At 38.1% G+C, this 17,056-nt stretch overlaps 1 protein-coding gene across 1 annotated transcript in view; it reads left to right on the plus strand.

Annotated features, from left to right (window-relative positions):
• The window catches only part of agbl4 (AGBL carboxypeptidase 4), a 312,090-nt gene that overhangs the window by 274,276 nt on the left and 20,758 nt on the right, over positions 1–17,056 (plus strand). Inside the window, exons 7-9 of the mRNA XM_046871130.1 lie at positions 5,312–5,401; positions 9,653–9,767; positions 13,894–14,005. Coding sequence (XP_046727086.1) covers positions 5,312–5,401; positions 9,653–9,767; positions 13,894–14,005 — 317 coding nt within the window. The remainder of the gene's footprint in view (positions 1–5,311; positions 5,402–9,652; positions 9,768–13,893; positions 14,006–17,056) is intronic.

Genomic DNA, 17,056 nt, shown 5'->3' on the forward strand with positions numbered 1-17,056 from the left:
CAATATTTGTTTATTAACATGACAAAAACATTTAATTTAAATAAAATACAATTTACTCACCAGAGATACAGACTCATAATGTGCACCGCTCCTCAGAGGCTATAAGACAGTGGTACTGCTTGTATTCACTGGTCTGGAAGTGGTGAACAAACTAACTAGCTACAGGGTTGGCCGACCTCCTCACCGTGTCTAGCTTTTCTTCAAAATGTATTTTAAGTATGTTCAAGACCAAATCAATTTCTCTTTCTCTGTTGGCATAAAAAAGTCTAACTTAGATGTATTACTGTGTGCAGCAAGCTACAGATGTGTTTTGCCAGTCGAACTTGTCTGTAACAGTTTCCCTCTGACCAACCAATCAGAGGATGAAAAAATGCTGACGCTATTCTGGGCCAGCTAGCTGCCCTGTGAGGCGAATATGAAATCTGATTGGTTAAAGAAACAGACTTATTTCTTAAGGAGACTATAGTAAAAAAAAGGCCAGCAGTACAGACTTCGAAGGCTCTGGGCAGTTTAGATTGACATGGCAGCACATAGAGGCTGAAATCTGGACAAAAAATCTAACATCCTTATACAGGCACTGGAAGCAGCGCAGCCAAGACAAACACTGCAAAATGAAGAGAATAAACTGTTGGGAATAAATCAACACAATTTCATGGAACAAATATTAGAATTTAGGTTGTAATTGTAGGTCAGTAATTCTGATAGAGCTTAGGCCAGAAGAGAAGGCTTTGCTGGCCCTGACCACCCATCACTGGCTTCTTCCTTAATCAGTTGCCTTGACATGAGTAACATTTGTAAAAATTGACAAAATCAGTTATGATGATAGCTGATACATGAAAGAATATTTATTCATACATTCTTCTACAATGACAGTTTTACTGGTTAGTGTCACAGTGGATACTTAGCCTGCTCTACTAGCATTGAGCGTGAAGCAGCAATCGGTTCATTACAAAGTGTCAAGCACACTGGCATTCACATGCTCATTTACACCTAGAGATGATGATGACCTGCTTTGTTTGTAGATAGGGTATACCCCCTGCAGACACACAAAGAATAGAATAATCACTGTATTATTATTATTATTATTATTAGAATAATTCATAGTCAAATTTATTGTATGGTCATGCCGGTTATCATAGCAGGATTATGCCATGGAGCATTATAATGTTTGTAATTATGTAAGGTGTTATCTTCTACAACATCTGTTCTCACCTGCATATGAATCAGCATTCACATTTATGCACCGAACCCTACTTACTATACATTTCACACAGTGCTATAGGCATTCAGTTTCAAATCAATGTTTGAGGTGACAAAGGCAGAGATGATTGAATTTCATAACTTTCACTTGACCGTAATCATTAATCATCACAGTCTGCCTCATTAAAAAGAGGTGCCAGTTTAGCTGACCCAATCAACTTTTTTAAAAAGCTGGGCTTGATGGAAGAAAGGCAACTTTTTTTTTTTTTTGCTGAATTTGGTGTGTTCAAGTTCTTTATCTTATATCTCAGTGACTGCATTACATCATGTCATGTCTTATCGGTTTGAATTAAAAGTAGCAAGATGGCCACTAAAGGAAAGCTGTGCAATCCAGGTAACCTTCAGAATCCATTAGATTTACACTGTTTGTCAAAGACTTTTCCTTTTTTGATGCCATTTACATATTTATCAGAGCCGATCATAATATAACGTCTTGAATTTTTTATTTCTTGGCGGCAGGAGGTATTGTGGAGACTGTGGCACTCTCGGTTGAGAAATGTGCTGAGTTGGCTGTCTTCACCAAGGGTGTGGACATAAATCTTCCTTTCTCCCACCCTCTCTCTCTCTCCATCTCTTTCCCTTCATGTCTCCCTGTCGGTCTTCAATTTTTCTCCTAATGGAAACAGGGAGCTCCTTATCTGAGCTGGAGTAACTGCGTTGTTGACGTCTCCTATGATTTGGTGCTGCATTGGCCTCTCTGCAGAGTAATCTACTAGCAAGGATTCCTAGGCCCTTCACTCATTTAGTACCAATAAAGAGGGCGATATATGGAGCAAAGGCAGTTAAGAGTCCCTCTAGAGGAGTCGGCTCATGACCACTGTTTAATGACCTAATTGGGAGTATGTGTCTTCCACAGAGTACAATATAGCACAGCATCTGGGTAACACTTCATAACTCAAACCACACCATTTTCAGCTTTAGCTCAATTTTTTCTTCAGTTGAGGTCCTTGAGATCCTTGCAAGAGGAACAGAGGGAGAAAGAAAGAATGGGAGAGGGGGGATTGGATGGGTTAGAATCCATATATTAAGGCATCACGTTGTCTGTCGGATGTTAAAGCAAAACAGAGTGTAACAAAACCACTGAAGCAGCAGAAAAAAGAAAGAAAAAAAAAAGCTCAGCTGGCGGCCCAAGCACATTTGTCTTGTTTTATAAGAGCTCTTTCTTCCCCTTGACCAGGCAGAAGGAGGTAAACGGTGAGATGTGTGTGGTGCTAGGGCCCCCTGCTGATATCCAGCTCCACCTGCAGGCCACGTTCTGCCAGTTCAGTCAGGTGAAGTGTGTGAAGCCAGTATGGGTAGGTTTTGATCACCGCCTAAAGTTGGAGAAGAACAATGAGACTGATGTGATGGTGCACAAATCCTAGCAGCATTAGAAAGATAAATTGCAGATCACTGTACTTACACAGACTCTAGTGAATTAACATTCGGCAGATCTAGTGGGAATCTAGTAGTAATGTTTTGAGGGAGCTCAGGGCAAAATTATGAAAACTGTTCATTTTACAACACACACACACACACACAATGCAAGGCTGACTCCATCACTGCTTTGTTTGAGTTTAAGTATGTAGTGCTTGCCTCCAGCACCTTCACAGCTATCATTTCATTGTTTTACATCCGCTGCTGGCATGTCCCAGTGGGCCAGGGCCAAGGTGTAATTTAGAACTGATGGAATTTCACAGGCAAGTGAGCGGCAGGGCCTGGGCAAAAGAAAAAAACGCGTTCATGGCAAATGGGCTGGGCCTCTCCGCCGAGACTCCTGAATGGCAAAGCCATTCATCTCAGTGAAGGGCAGAGAGAGAGGCAGAAGAGGGCTCTGCTTTCATTTTCCTTTAAAAATGGAATAATGGTTTATATTTACGGCTCCGTTGTCAATGACACACTCCTGTGTTTTTTTTTTCTGGGTGCAGAGAAATCAGAGCTGCGGTGTTTGTGTTGCTAAATAGGGTTCGCTACTGCTGAGCACACACTTGGCTGGGATCAATAGGATATTAAGCTTGTGTACATAGCAATGAGCTGCATAATCACTGAAGTCATTTAGGACATGGAGAAGAGGAAGTAGCGGCCAAACAATGCAGCGGACATGATATATTATTGACGAACTATTCAATTGAAAACAGTCCAGTGAGGGTGTCTCAGTGTAATATGTGTGCCTATATGCAAAGAAGTGCCTGTGTGTGAGCTTTAAATAACACTTAATCAGTGATTAAGTTTCGTTTGGCTCACTGAATCTCAGTGGCACAGCAGTGTGACATAGTGTCATAGTGACAGCAATGACAATTATGATCCCATAGCTCATCTTAGATCAGATCCTCAGCCTCAGAGGACCCCCAGCCCTGTTCCTCAGAACACTGCTGGCATAATGGTTTAGGCCACGCTTGTTTTTACAGTTCCTGATATATGTGTACATTATTCAGGAAGTCTGTTGAATAATGTATATTGGTATTTCAGCTTTATTCATACGCAGGTTGACCGCTAACGCTGCCAAGGCATCGGTCACAATCACCTGTGAGTGTGTATATAAGGGTACACCTGTGTGTTTTGAAGTGATTGTCAGAGTCAGTGAATGTATGGAAATGTGTGTGGAAATGGGTGGAACTTTCTTTTACACTCTGCACGCTGGCCCAAGACACATCTACACGTACACACCTACACACACCGTGCCTCCTTTCTAGAGTTGTGCAGCATGCTCCGCAGACTTGAATATTATTCCTGCCTCAAATGTAATCATCCATACTGAATAGGAGACAAAGAGCTGGGGATGTAGTTTAGCATGTCTGCCGATATGATAAAGCTTTCCTCCGCAGCACCTTGTGTTTGTGCAGGCGTGCGGGAATGTGAGTGTGAGCATAACTATTGTGTTATTTGCCATTGGTCATTATAGCATTCTCCCTTTTGCATTGAAAGCGGGGGATTTTTTTTTTTTAGGTTTTGTGCTTTTCCCAGCCCGTCCTATGGCTGATAAGCAGATGATTGTGACTGGTGCATGAATTCCTGGGTTTATAACAATGAAATCGTGAAGCACCAGGTAGAAAAATGAGCTCACCTCACCATGGGTGGAAGCATATCAGCATTTTAAAAAGACCTTTTTGTTGAGCATCTGCTCCCTACTGCTTTATTAGGCTGAATAGCATTCCATGCCGGGTATACACCAAGTCCCTTTTGCAGAACTACCTGGTTCATTTTATGCATTAAAATTCATTTATAAAACAGGCAAGGTGAGGATAGGGATACAAAAAATCATGAGCGGCATATTCGGGGGGGTTTGGGGGTTGGATATCTGGCCCATTATTGCTTCAAGAGGGCGAGGGCCACTAGTAATTTAATTTGAGCCATCACAGAAGCGTCTTGTCCTTGGCCTGACAGGGACACCCGATCACTGTGCAGTCTCTTTCTTCTTGTCTATTTCAATCTCTTTCTGTTGAATCATTTTATAGTCATGCTATTGCAATATTTAAAATGGAGTGAATTGTTTTATCTTAACAAATAAGGACAAAAATAAAGACAGCAAATTAGTCAGTAGTTCAGAGACATCAGGTTTCTTCTAAACCTGGCCTTGCTAGCTTCTGTGGCAGAAACACTGATAAGGATAATACAATCACATGCATTTATTTCAATTATCTAGCTACAAAATGTACATTGTCTATTATCTATCTTGTTGTTATCATTCAGTCATGTTAGGCATTTATCCTACCTTTGTAATTAAGGAATGTTCTGTAGCTCAACCTTTGAAGTATAATATGCCATGATAACTAACAGTTAACAAGCAATGACAAATAATTAACATGGAGTTATCTAACACTGTTACTTTACAATGTGAATTTAATGGGAAAAAAATTAACCAAAAGATATAAACTGTTTACACTGCTTTTGTTTTTGTCTCCACTGGTTATGACATTTCTTATCAGTTTTATTCAGGCATACTGATTCTCCTGCTTCATGACTGCAGTGTGAAGCTAGATTTTGCCTTAAGATGTAGACATATGGCTTCTTACCACCACATACCTGCTGAGACTCAACGTTTTGTGCGTCTGTGTGTCTTTGTGTGTTGCAGCTAACCTGAGCCCAGAGCGAGAGAAACGTGTGGTTTTCCTCACAGCGCGTGTTCACCCTGGAGAATCACCTGCTTCTTTTATCTGCCAGGGTAAGACCCTTGTCTTCTGGCCTACTCACAGACAAACAGACACGCACACACACACACACACACACACACACACACACACACACACACACACACACACACACAAACAAGTAGCTGACTATTATTTTCTCGTATCAGACAGGGCGCTTTAATCCATGGGTCTGGGTCTTGTGAGGGTCAACACTGGGATGGTTCGATGGGGAAGGGCTGAGGAGGTTCAGGAAAATTCTGAGACAGAATGACCTTTAAAAAAAAAAGAAAGAAACAAATATCTAATTGTTTATAATAATATATACAGTACAGACCAAAAGTTTATATATATTATATATACAGTACAGACCAAAAGTTTGGACACACCTGCTCATTCAAAGAGTTTTCTTTATTTTCATGACTATGAAAATTGTAGAGTCACACTAAAGGCATCAAAACTATGAATTAACACATATGGAATTATATACATAACAAAAAAGTGAACTGAAAATATGTCATATTGTAGGTTCTTCAAAGTAGGCATCAAGAGAATGCCAAGAGTGTGCAAAACAGTAATCTAAGCAAAAGGTGGCTACTTTGAAGAACCTACAATATGACATATTTTCAGTTGTTTCACACTTTTTTGTTATGTATATAATTCCACGTGTTAATTCATAGTTTTGATGCCTTCAGTGTGACTCTACAATTTTCATATTCATGAAAATAAAGAAAACTCTTTGAATGAGAAGGTGTGTCCAAACTTTTGGTCTGTACTGTATATATATATATATATATATATATATATATATATATATATATATATATATATATATATATATTTTTTTTTTTTTTTTTTCTTAAATATTTAATCGTGATTAATATTTTGATTGTCATGAGTTAACTAATGATTAATTGCAACTTATTCGCACAATTTTTATTTGTTCTAAATGTACCTTAAATTAATACTTTTAGTTACTTTTTAATACTGTAAGCAACATGGGCATGGACAAATATGAATGCTTTATTTAAATGTCTGTTTTTTATTAGTGAAACTCTACTCAAAATAGAGCATGAAGGCAAAATATTCTTCTACTAATAATCATCTGGACACCAAATAGAACTTTTGCTATGTTTCTACACAGACGGTTTTAATTGCCAGATGTGTGCATCACGGTGGATTTTGGTGCTTGATTTGGTACTTGGTGCATCAGTAAAACTAATGTTTGGGGATTAAAAATATTTGTTTTAGTGGAGTTTTTTTTTATATCTGAGTAAAGAAAGGACATCATGAATAAATGTTATTTTGTTGAAGTTTTTAAATTTGCCTCTTTTATATTTACTTATTTATACATTTAATAAAAATGGTCAAACAGTAATGTGTGCTGCATTAATCGTGCGTTAGTAAAGTTAGTGCCTTAAAATTTGTGTTAACACATTATTATCGCGTTCATTTTAACAGCCTAATACATGCACACACACACATATATATATATATATATATATATATATATATATATATATATATATATATATATATATATATATATACATGATTATATAAACATATACATATATGTCTCAGTTACCATACGAGGCACATCTACTGACATAATTATTAATGCAGATAATTAATGCTACACCTATATCTAGACCTAAATCTAAACTTAACCATAGTAATCAAAACATTTTGGTTCTTTTAGGTTGTTTATTTATTTTTAAGTAAAAGTTAATTTACTTTTGTTTAGTTAAGTAGTTCATTATCAGTCAAAAGTTTGGACACACTATCTTTTTTTTCTGTATTTTTATTATTTTCAACATTGCACATTAATACTAAAAACATCCAAACTATTAATTAAGTAGTCACTTGCAGTAGTTTTCCAACAAGCTTGAAAGAATTCCCAGAGGTGTTGGGTACATGGTGGCTGCTTTTCCTTTACTCTCAAACAATTTTAGTTGGATTTAGATCATGTGATTGTGGAGGTCAGGTCATCTGATGCAGCACTCCTGCACTTTTCTGTATGGACAAATATCTCTTACATAACCAAAAGATGTGTTTGTGGTCACTGTCCTGTTGGAAAATAAATTGTGCAAACCAGATGGGATAACATGTTGCAGCAAAATACTGTGGTAACCATGCTGGTTAAATATAATTTCAATTTAAACTGTCACCAACAAGTCGCACCAGCAAAGCCCCCCACTCCATCACATCTCATTTTCCATGCTTCACAGTGGGAACCACAAATTTAGGAACTGTCCATTTATCCCCTCTACGTCTAACTTAAAATCTCAAATTTTGATTCATCAGACCATTGATCTAATAGTAAGTAATAGTAAGTAAGTAATAGTAAAGCCAAGTAAGTCTTTTCTGTGTGTCGTTCTTCTGAAGTAATGCTTTCTTTGCCACAATTTAATCCTCTAATGAGGAATGTTAAAAAATATTTCTTCAATGAAATGAGGTGATGTAAATCGCTGTAAATAAACATATCATCTGCAGCAGAGGTAGCTCTTGCTCTTTCTTTCCTGGGATGGTCTTCATTAAAGCCTGTTTCATCATAGCAGTTGATGGTTTCTGCAACTACATAATTTCTTGCCATAATACAGGTTTGTACAGTAGTTGTAGTAGCACTAATAGGGATATTGACTCTGTACCCACCCATCCTCTACACAAGACAACTCTGCACCCTCTGCACCATCCTCTGCACAAGACAACTAATTGCACATTAAGATGGCAGGGAATGTCATAAATTAACTCTTAACACAGCACACCTGTGAACTGAAACCATTCTAGGTGACTATCTCATGAATCTGACGAAGAACGCCATAAGTGTGCCAAGCTGTCATTAAAGCTAAATGTAGCAACTTTGGACAATCTAAAATATAAAAAATATTCTGGGTTGTTTGACATTTTTTTGTTCAAAACATAATTCCATACATGTTCTTTCTTAGTTTTGATGTCTTTAGTATTAATGTCAAATGTTGAAAATAATAAAAATAAAGAAAATCCTCTGAAGGAAAAGGTGTGTCCAAACGTTTGACTGGTACTATAGTTTAGAGTTTTCCACAAGAACAAGCAAAATTTCACAACAAGGTCATTTTGGGTTCATTTGGTCCCATCAAGATATAAACACACATACAGAAAATCTGTCAAGCTGCTCCACTTAATCATTACATCACACCATAAATCACAAATCAATGACAAAAATAACAGCTACAGTTTTTCACATTGCACACTTTCTGACCTACTCTTTCTCTACAGTTGTGTAATTGCACAGAGTTAAACAGTGTTCCCATAAATACAAAAGAGACAAGTTTTAAAGCCCTGAACATCTTTGGCTCAGGAGGTTTCTGTGTGGGTAATTAGGAAGTTAAGCACTATAGTAATTTAGAAGAGGGCTGACAATGATAACAGTAGTCTGGTCACGAAAATACTTTCAAACCACCTGCCTTGCCCTCTCAATGTGACTTATAAACACACACACACACACACCTATGCAGATATGCACATCCACATACCCACACCCTGCCACATAGATGTGCATGAATAAATCCAGGAAGTCCGAGCAATTAGACAGAGCACTGGTGTGGCCTCTACAGCTTCCTCTCTCTTTCTCTCTCTCTGTCTGACTCTCTCCTCCGTGCCACATTGACTCAATTAAAGAGCTTGTTATGCCTCCATTAGCGCTAATGAGCAGGACAGAATGGGCATAGGGAAAAGGAGAGGCATGGGGTCATTGCTCTTTCCCTCCCTGTTTCTCTCTCTCTATCTACCTATCCCTCTCTCTTTGTGTGTCTCTTATTTACTTGTCAATTATTGCCACTCAGCGCAGGGCAAATAAAAACGCGAGTGACTGCCACCACTGAACCCCACCACCCAGCACCTCCCTTCATCTTTCTCAGCTCTTTGGCTGATCATAAACTGGATTCACTCTCCCTCTTCTTGTGTTTCACCTAATGTATTTAAGCATGACCTCTGGTTCTTAGTTTTATTGTTTTCATTTAATGTTTTCCATATATTTCTGTGTTTTTAGTTTGCCTTTGTTCATTCTATTCTGTTTGTATTGACTAAAGATGGATATCTCAGATTTCGTTTCTGATTTAATACTGAACCTGTCTGTTCTTTTTATAATTGGCTTTCTGTCCTTTTTCACCCCTTGACATGAGCTTTTACATATCCATACTAAAATATGTTTAGATTTTAGTTTGTTTTTCACTAAATTATTTTATTTCTGTGACTTTTTTAGTTATTCACTAACTATGATTACAGAAAAGTGTGTATGTGTGTAGGTGTGATTGACTTCCTGGTGAGCCAGCACCCTGTGGCACAAGTCCTGCGCGATCATGTGGTCTTTAAAATCGTTCCCATGCTCAACCCTGATGGTGTGTACCTAGGCAACTACAGGTGAGAAACGATAACCGCAGCCACGATATGATGCTGTTCATAATACAAGTTCAATTACGCATATATGTACATGGTGATACTACGTAACCCAGAATTTCCCTATTGATTCCTTAACTTTTTAGACATTTCAAAGATCAAATCAGTGCATGCAATCCGCATAGGCTGCATTGTAGTCAGAAATTAATTGAAGGACTTGCATGAATATGCACCTAGAAGAGCTGGAAAGCTGGAAAGGGTTGGCACTGCGCAGAGAGCGCAGTCTACTGCTGCTAGTTGTTTTTTATGGGGCCTAAAGGGGAACAACTGAGATATATATGTTTGCAGAGCTGGCACTTTTCCTTATTATGCTTGCATTGAAATAAATTTGTATGTTAAGTTCTTTATGACTCATACTTTGGAGAGTGTGTGTATGCATGTAGAATCAGGCTGTGCTCCAAAAAGTGCTATTTGCAATGATCTAAGAACAGCTTACCTTTGCCAAGCCCTGACATTTTTCATAATAAGAGACGCTGGGAAGCAAATCCATCATCGTCCATCAACAGCACGCCAAAGCTAGTGCTACATTAGCATGCTGCCAGCATCCTTTAAAGTGACAGTTATTTAAAGATGATATATCCTAACTTGCACCAGAAGTCAGTATCAGGAAATTTCTGTGAGCTCCGGAAGTACACACCCAACACTACCCTGGGCTGCAGTCACTCGGTCACTCTGAGCATTCTCTCTATTCTCCGTTCCATAATTGCCTTTTACTTAATAGAGGTGGCTGCACTGAATAGCAATAACCTGCTGTGTACTCCCACAGTCCTAGACAAAAGGGCATCGCTGGCTGCCATCTGGTGTCAGCCAGACTACACTACAGAAAAACAATGAGAGAGGCAGCAATTGACCCCTCTGAGGTGGTGACAGGGGGGTCAAGTGGGTCTTAAACATGGCATAAATGAATGATTTGAAGAGGGAATTAATGTTGCAGGATGAGTGACAGGTGACTCCCTTTCTCTTTTGGATACATTCTCACACACCATCACACCTTTGCTGCCTCAGCAGTATGGTTGCATCTGGTAAGAGAGTGAGAGAGAGAGAGAGAGAGAGAGAGAGAGAGAGAGAGAGATCAGATGCAGGATCAATCCTTGCTGACTAGGGGATTAGTGATGTTGTGCAGGCTGGGGCATTGACTCTGACTGCCTCTCAAAGTCATGGATCCTCTACCTCAGCTCAATACCAGCCACTAAAGCCTCCACTGGGACATCTGTCTCTCCATTCCTCCATATGTTCTGCAACTTCTGGAGGAGTAGAGAAGTCATCCATTATCATGGTACTGTACATATCTATTGGGCAGCAGAGGCCCTGGTAGCCGGGTAACAAAATCTTTTTTACTACTCCTGTGTTTAGCACTTATGTTATTCTTTTGAAACAGCAGTTTATCTTTGTTGCCAGGTATACCTCGAGGATTAGTGCTTTTCTCCCTCATTTCCTCATTGTACACCTTACATCGTACACATCACCCATCCTTGACCCCTATAATGCTGGTGATAATCAACTCTACTTTCCTTTATACTGAAAATCTTTATTATTATTATTTTTAGAATTTCTTATATGCATTACTGTGCTAAATTTATTATTATTTTGCTCAGAAATTTGAATAAAATATGTGATAGACAATTGTGGGCCATGGTGCAAATTTATCTGACTGAAATTTGAGTATAAAGGATGGTTTGTTTTCAGTCAATCTCGTTTTCTGTTGGCTTTAAGGCCTAAGGCTAACATTAGGCTTTGAGAACCCAAGGTGTATAGTACATGTATTTATCTAATCCTCTGTACAGGTAAATCTTACTTACAATTTTTTCCATACTTGAATTGTTACTACACTTACAGTACAGACCAAAAGTTTGGACACACCTTCTCATTCAAAGACTAAGTCAAATGACTATGAAAATTGTAGAGTCACACTGAAGGCATCAAGGGCTATTTGACTAAGAAGGAGAGTGATGGGGTGCTGCGCCAGTTGACCTGGCCTCCACAGTCACCGGACCTAAACCCAATCGAGATGGTTTAGGGGTGAGCTGGACCGCAGAGTGAAGGCAAAAGGGCCAACAAGTGCCAAGCATCTCTCGGGGAACTCCTTCAAGACTGTTGGAAGACCATTTCAGGTGACTACCTCTTGAAGCTCATCAAGAGAATGCCAAGAGTGTGCAAAGCAGTAATCAAAGCAAAAGGTGGCTACTTTGAAGAACCTAGAATATGACATTTTCAGTTGTTTCACACTTTTTTGTTATGTATATAATTCCATATATAATTCCACATTTGTTAATTCATAGTTTTGATGCCTTCAGTGTGAATCTACAATTTTCATAGTCATGAAAATAAAGAAAACTCTTTGAATGAGAAGGTGTGTCCAAACTTTTGGTCTGTACTGTACGTAGAATAAATCTTACTCCACAGTTTTTTCACAGTATTAAATGTCTCATTCTCAGTACATATGTATTATCCTTGATAAAGAATTACATCACAAACAGACACAGATTGTCATGGGGAGTGGCTCGCTCAATAAATAATCACCATCAAGCTTGTTTTATTATTTGGACAAATCAACAATCATCTTGGCTTTTCTTACCTGGTCCAATCTTGCAGGTTTACTTTGTATAATATTACAATGTGACTGTGCTTTGTCAGAATGTGCAATTCTTCATTAAATCACTCATCAACTGACAGTTTGGCTACTGCAAGTCCATACTGGCAATTCTGTGCTTTTGAACCAATTGGGATGACCTGAATGGTGGCTAGGCATCTGTACTCTAATCAAAGTGTAAACATTTTCCCACTCTTTAACTCATGATATACATTCTTTGGACAAAAGTATTGGGATACCTGACCTTCCCTGCCATATGTGTTTTTTCTCCAAACTGTTACCACAAAGCTGAAGGCACACAATTGTATAGGATGTCTTTGGATGACAGAATTTTGCATTCACTTGAACCTGGAAACCCAAACCTGTTCCAATGCCCCAGCTCTATAAAAATATGTTTTACATTGTTTGGAGAGGAAGATCTTGAGTGGCCTGCTATAGCGATCTGATCTCAACCATACTGAACACTTTTTGGGATGTATTGGAACATTGACTGCACCCTATGCCTTTTTGCCCTACATCAGAACCTGACTTTACTAACCCCCTTTTGTCTAATGAACACAAATCTCCACAAGCACTCTTTAAAATCTAGTGGAACATAAAAAAGAGTGGGGGCTAATATAAGAGAAAAGTGGTATTAAATGTGGAATGCGATGTTCAAAAAGCACATACCATACATATGACCAGGTGTTCGCAAACTTTTGCCAATATAGTGTATCTGTTTGTGTTAAATTACAGTGGTGCATAATACAGAGTAACTTGTCAGTGACTGCAATCTATAATTGTGATACCATAGAAAATCCTACAGACCTTCATTCAAGAGCCTTCATTCAGCAAGTTTCCTCAGCCTAAAAGAGTTAGTTCTTCCACAAGCATCCGAACATTGATGCAAAAATCTCCTGAGTGCCTAAATGTGTTTGTCTATCAAGATGTGTTCTTTCTTGGGTATGTGTTTATTTTTTTATGTTAACAAATGTACCACATGGTTGCTTAGATGAATATTATAATGATTTTTTTTTTCTTTTCACAATCTGGAATCACCTAGAGGAGGATGTTTTCCCTTCTGAGTCCTATTGAATTTTTTTCCTCATGTCATTTCAGAGAGATTTCTTTGTTGCCACTGTTTCCTCTGACTTGCTCATTGTGGATCTAACGCTATATCAAGATTTGTGTAAAGTGTCTTTGTGACAATCAATTGTTGAATTGAATTGTACTCAAATTAATATCAGTGTTATTTGTCTTTGTTATTAAATGTTATGACTATGTTGTACAACTATTGTATTGAAATGCTTCCCCTTCTATTAATCCCATACGAACTTGTACTTGCTTCTGGTTAGCTGCAGCTATTGTATCGAGTTGTCTTTGATGAGGTATACTGCTGTGTTAGAAAATAATGCTTAGAGGGGCAATTGGCGAGGATGACTTCACACAGGCAGTGTAGGCCTCTATTTGCAGTGGCTCAGCTGTTTGTTTACTCACCTTTTACTTGCTTTTTTTGTGCAGGTGCTCCCTGATGGGTTTTGACCTGAACCGCCACTGGCAGGATCCGTCCCAGTGGGCTCATCCCACTCTGCATGCTGTCAAACAACTCATCATCCAAATGAACCAAGATCCAGTAAGTGACAGCTTACACACAAACAATTCATAGAATAAATGTCTGTATGAGTGTAATGGGTTTTGTCTCTACATTGAGGTTCTTAGTTTCTCAGCGCTGGGAAATCAGTGAGACTCAAAATCTGTAACTGGAACGACTTGCTTTTTATTCTGATGAAATAAAGAACATTTATTTTTACATTCTGTAAAACTCTGAGTTTGCCCATTTGATGTGTGTAAAATTAAAAATGGCAGGATAAATTAAGCATACTGTATGACAAGTTTATCCAAGGCAGAAAAAACAACTTAATTCGTGTCAGATTAAGAGATAAATCAAATCTATAGGAATATGTGATATAAACGTGGACTCATAGAAAAATACAAATGAAAAAAAATATTTTAAAGCAAATTGAAAATTAATCACATCTTAGAAAAAACATACCTTTCCAATTCAGATACTAATCAGGAATGAAAGGGGGCGTGGCTAAGCAGGAAGTTTATATTGACCACAGAAGATTGACAAAAACATCAGATGTAAAATTTTGTGTCATTCGACATCATAAAACTTTGTGTAATAAATATACATTAATACATTTTTTACAAGCAATGTATTTCTTTTATATTATTTAGAATCAGAGTGCACAAGCTCTTTGTGACATAAGATAAAAACAAAAAAGGGTCAACCTGAATATGGTGTGTATTTAAAAAACATAATTAATTTACAACTCTGTATTTGTTCCATACTCAGAATGCTAACATTGTGGAAACATTGACTCAGCATCTTTTTTTGTAAATGTTTGTGTCTGTTAGGGGCGATTTCAAACCTCTCTCGGCCAGGGGCAGCTCCCCTTCATTTTCATCTCTCTGCACGTTTTGCGCGTTCTTTGTTTGAGTACAGAGCCATCTGTTCTGGCTGGGTGTTAATTATGGCTAGAAAGTGAGTGAGGTGTGTGATTAGTGAAGGTCAGCGGCTGTCCTGGGAATGTCCTGCCCTTTGCTGCTCTTTCACATCCTGATAAGAGCAGGATTGTCGGTGAGCGGAACGAGGCCGCGCAACGGGCCTTAACCTTTTCCCTCAGCACTGACACGCTGATCGATGGCATCCTTCATAGCAGCACAAGCCTTCCATGTCCCTCACGTTTTGCATACACATACACATACACACACACACATATATATATATATATATATATATATATATATATATATATATATATATATATATATATATATATATATATATATATATATATATATATATATATATATATATATATATATATATATATATATAAAACCTATTTTTACTTACACATATACACAAGTGTTCTCTCGTACAGACTCATCCACAACTTACTTGCCCTTCACTATATACAGAAATATGCCACGAGGGATTTTTTTTAGAGATGGTGAGTAATTAATAAAGCTTGAAAGGGTGTTTCTATGCTCAGAAACTGAGCATAAAGATAAAAAAAAAGCTGATCTAACTTACCTGTGAATGTAGAAGATGTCAGCAGTGAGGGTTTTACAGGGTGTGGTCCTTGACAATGATGACTGAAAAAGGCTAGCTTGCTTATTGTTTATGGAGAGATGTTTTAATCCACTAATTAGTTCTTTCACATCCACATAACCACACACCTCCTTGAGTCATTATGGCAGTTTCTTTTTCTTTGGTTATTTACATCAAGTGCATGATTCTGTATAAACCTTGGGCCAACATTGTGTCACGTGATTTAAACATTTGCTCATTGGCTACACTGTTCATTCTGTCACTGCTACACAAACACAGTGGTATTGCTCATTGGCTAATTGGCATTTTTTTAATTATTTAATATATGTACCATTAACTCTTATTTTTAATAATGATTTCTCATATATGAATTGAATACATTTTGCATAAAAGTAACAAAAAAAAAACCTTGGACATTTTACTTACACCTGACACATACATATGATTTTTACTTTCAATCAATCTTGCTGAAAGTCACACACATGCTTTTGAGCAAAAAAAACCACTGCTATTTTACACCTGAATCAGAGCACTGGTCCAGGAAGAAAATAGCTTAAAGTCATTCATGCAGGTAAATATAATAGTTAGGACAACACTTTCTATTCCTTCTTTTTCTTCTCTTTTTTTATAAATGGAATGAAGAAACAAATGGGGCTATCTTCTTGGCAAAGCGTCGCTTTTCCACCCCATTTATCAAGGGGAGCGAGGAATTCTTTTCTGATTGGCTGATTACTAGGAACATTCATCATGGAAAACATCTCCCCAACAATCTGACAATGCCATTTTGGATAATTTGTTAAAGATGACAAAAGGGACGTCATTGCCATGCTTCATTTCTGACCTTTTTAATATTAGAATATTAATTTTACATCTGAAACAAATGTATTAGTTCCTGTCAGGATTAGCGGATGGATATTGCACCTTGAAGCCACTCTTCTTCTGAACTTTCATGTTTATGCTGTTTTTTTTCTTTTTTCCTAATTCCTCTATTGTATGTTATTGTGTATGTGTGTGTGTGTGTGTGTGTGTGTGTGTGTGTGTGTGTGTGTGTGTGTGTGTGTGTATACACATGCATACATGTCTCGCGATGTCCTCTGGTGTCAGACACCCATTACTTACCCATCTCAGAGATTTACGAGCAATTTGTGCCTGTCATTGCTAACCTCCAGTTTGTGTCAGCACTATCTAGCCCTTCCTTCTAAAGTGCTCCCACAAGGAAGGTATACATCTCTCTTTCTCTTTTCTGTCTCTCTGTTATAGGAATAGCAGAGTGAAGTAGTGAGGCCAATTGAGTAGCTTTAGTCTGTCAAATTCTGATCTGCTGTGTTGGGCGGAGATGGACTTGTTGAAGAACGGCCTTGTTTGTTTGGTTTTAGTGCCCAGCCTTAGAGTCATTAGCATCCAACAGATGTAGCTGTTTAGGATGCACTAACCGCATCAACGTGGTGGCGCAGCACCGTCAAAGTGCCCGTTCAGCTTGATTACGAGCCATCTCCATCTTAAAAAGAGCTAAACAGCTCCATTCATTAGACTGCGGAGAAGAGCAAGGGAGCACTGTGTATC

This window comes from Silurus meridionalis, chromosome 17, assembly GCF_014805685.1.
Source record: "Silurus meridionalis isolate SWU-2019-XX chromosome 17, ASM1480568v1, whole genome shotgun sequence".
NCBI classification, from domain to species: Eukaryota; Metazoa; Chordata; class Actinopteri; order Siluriformes; family Siluridae; genus Silurus; species Silurus meridionalis.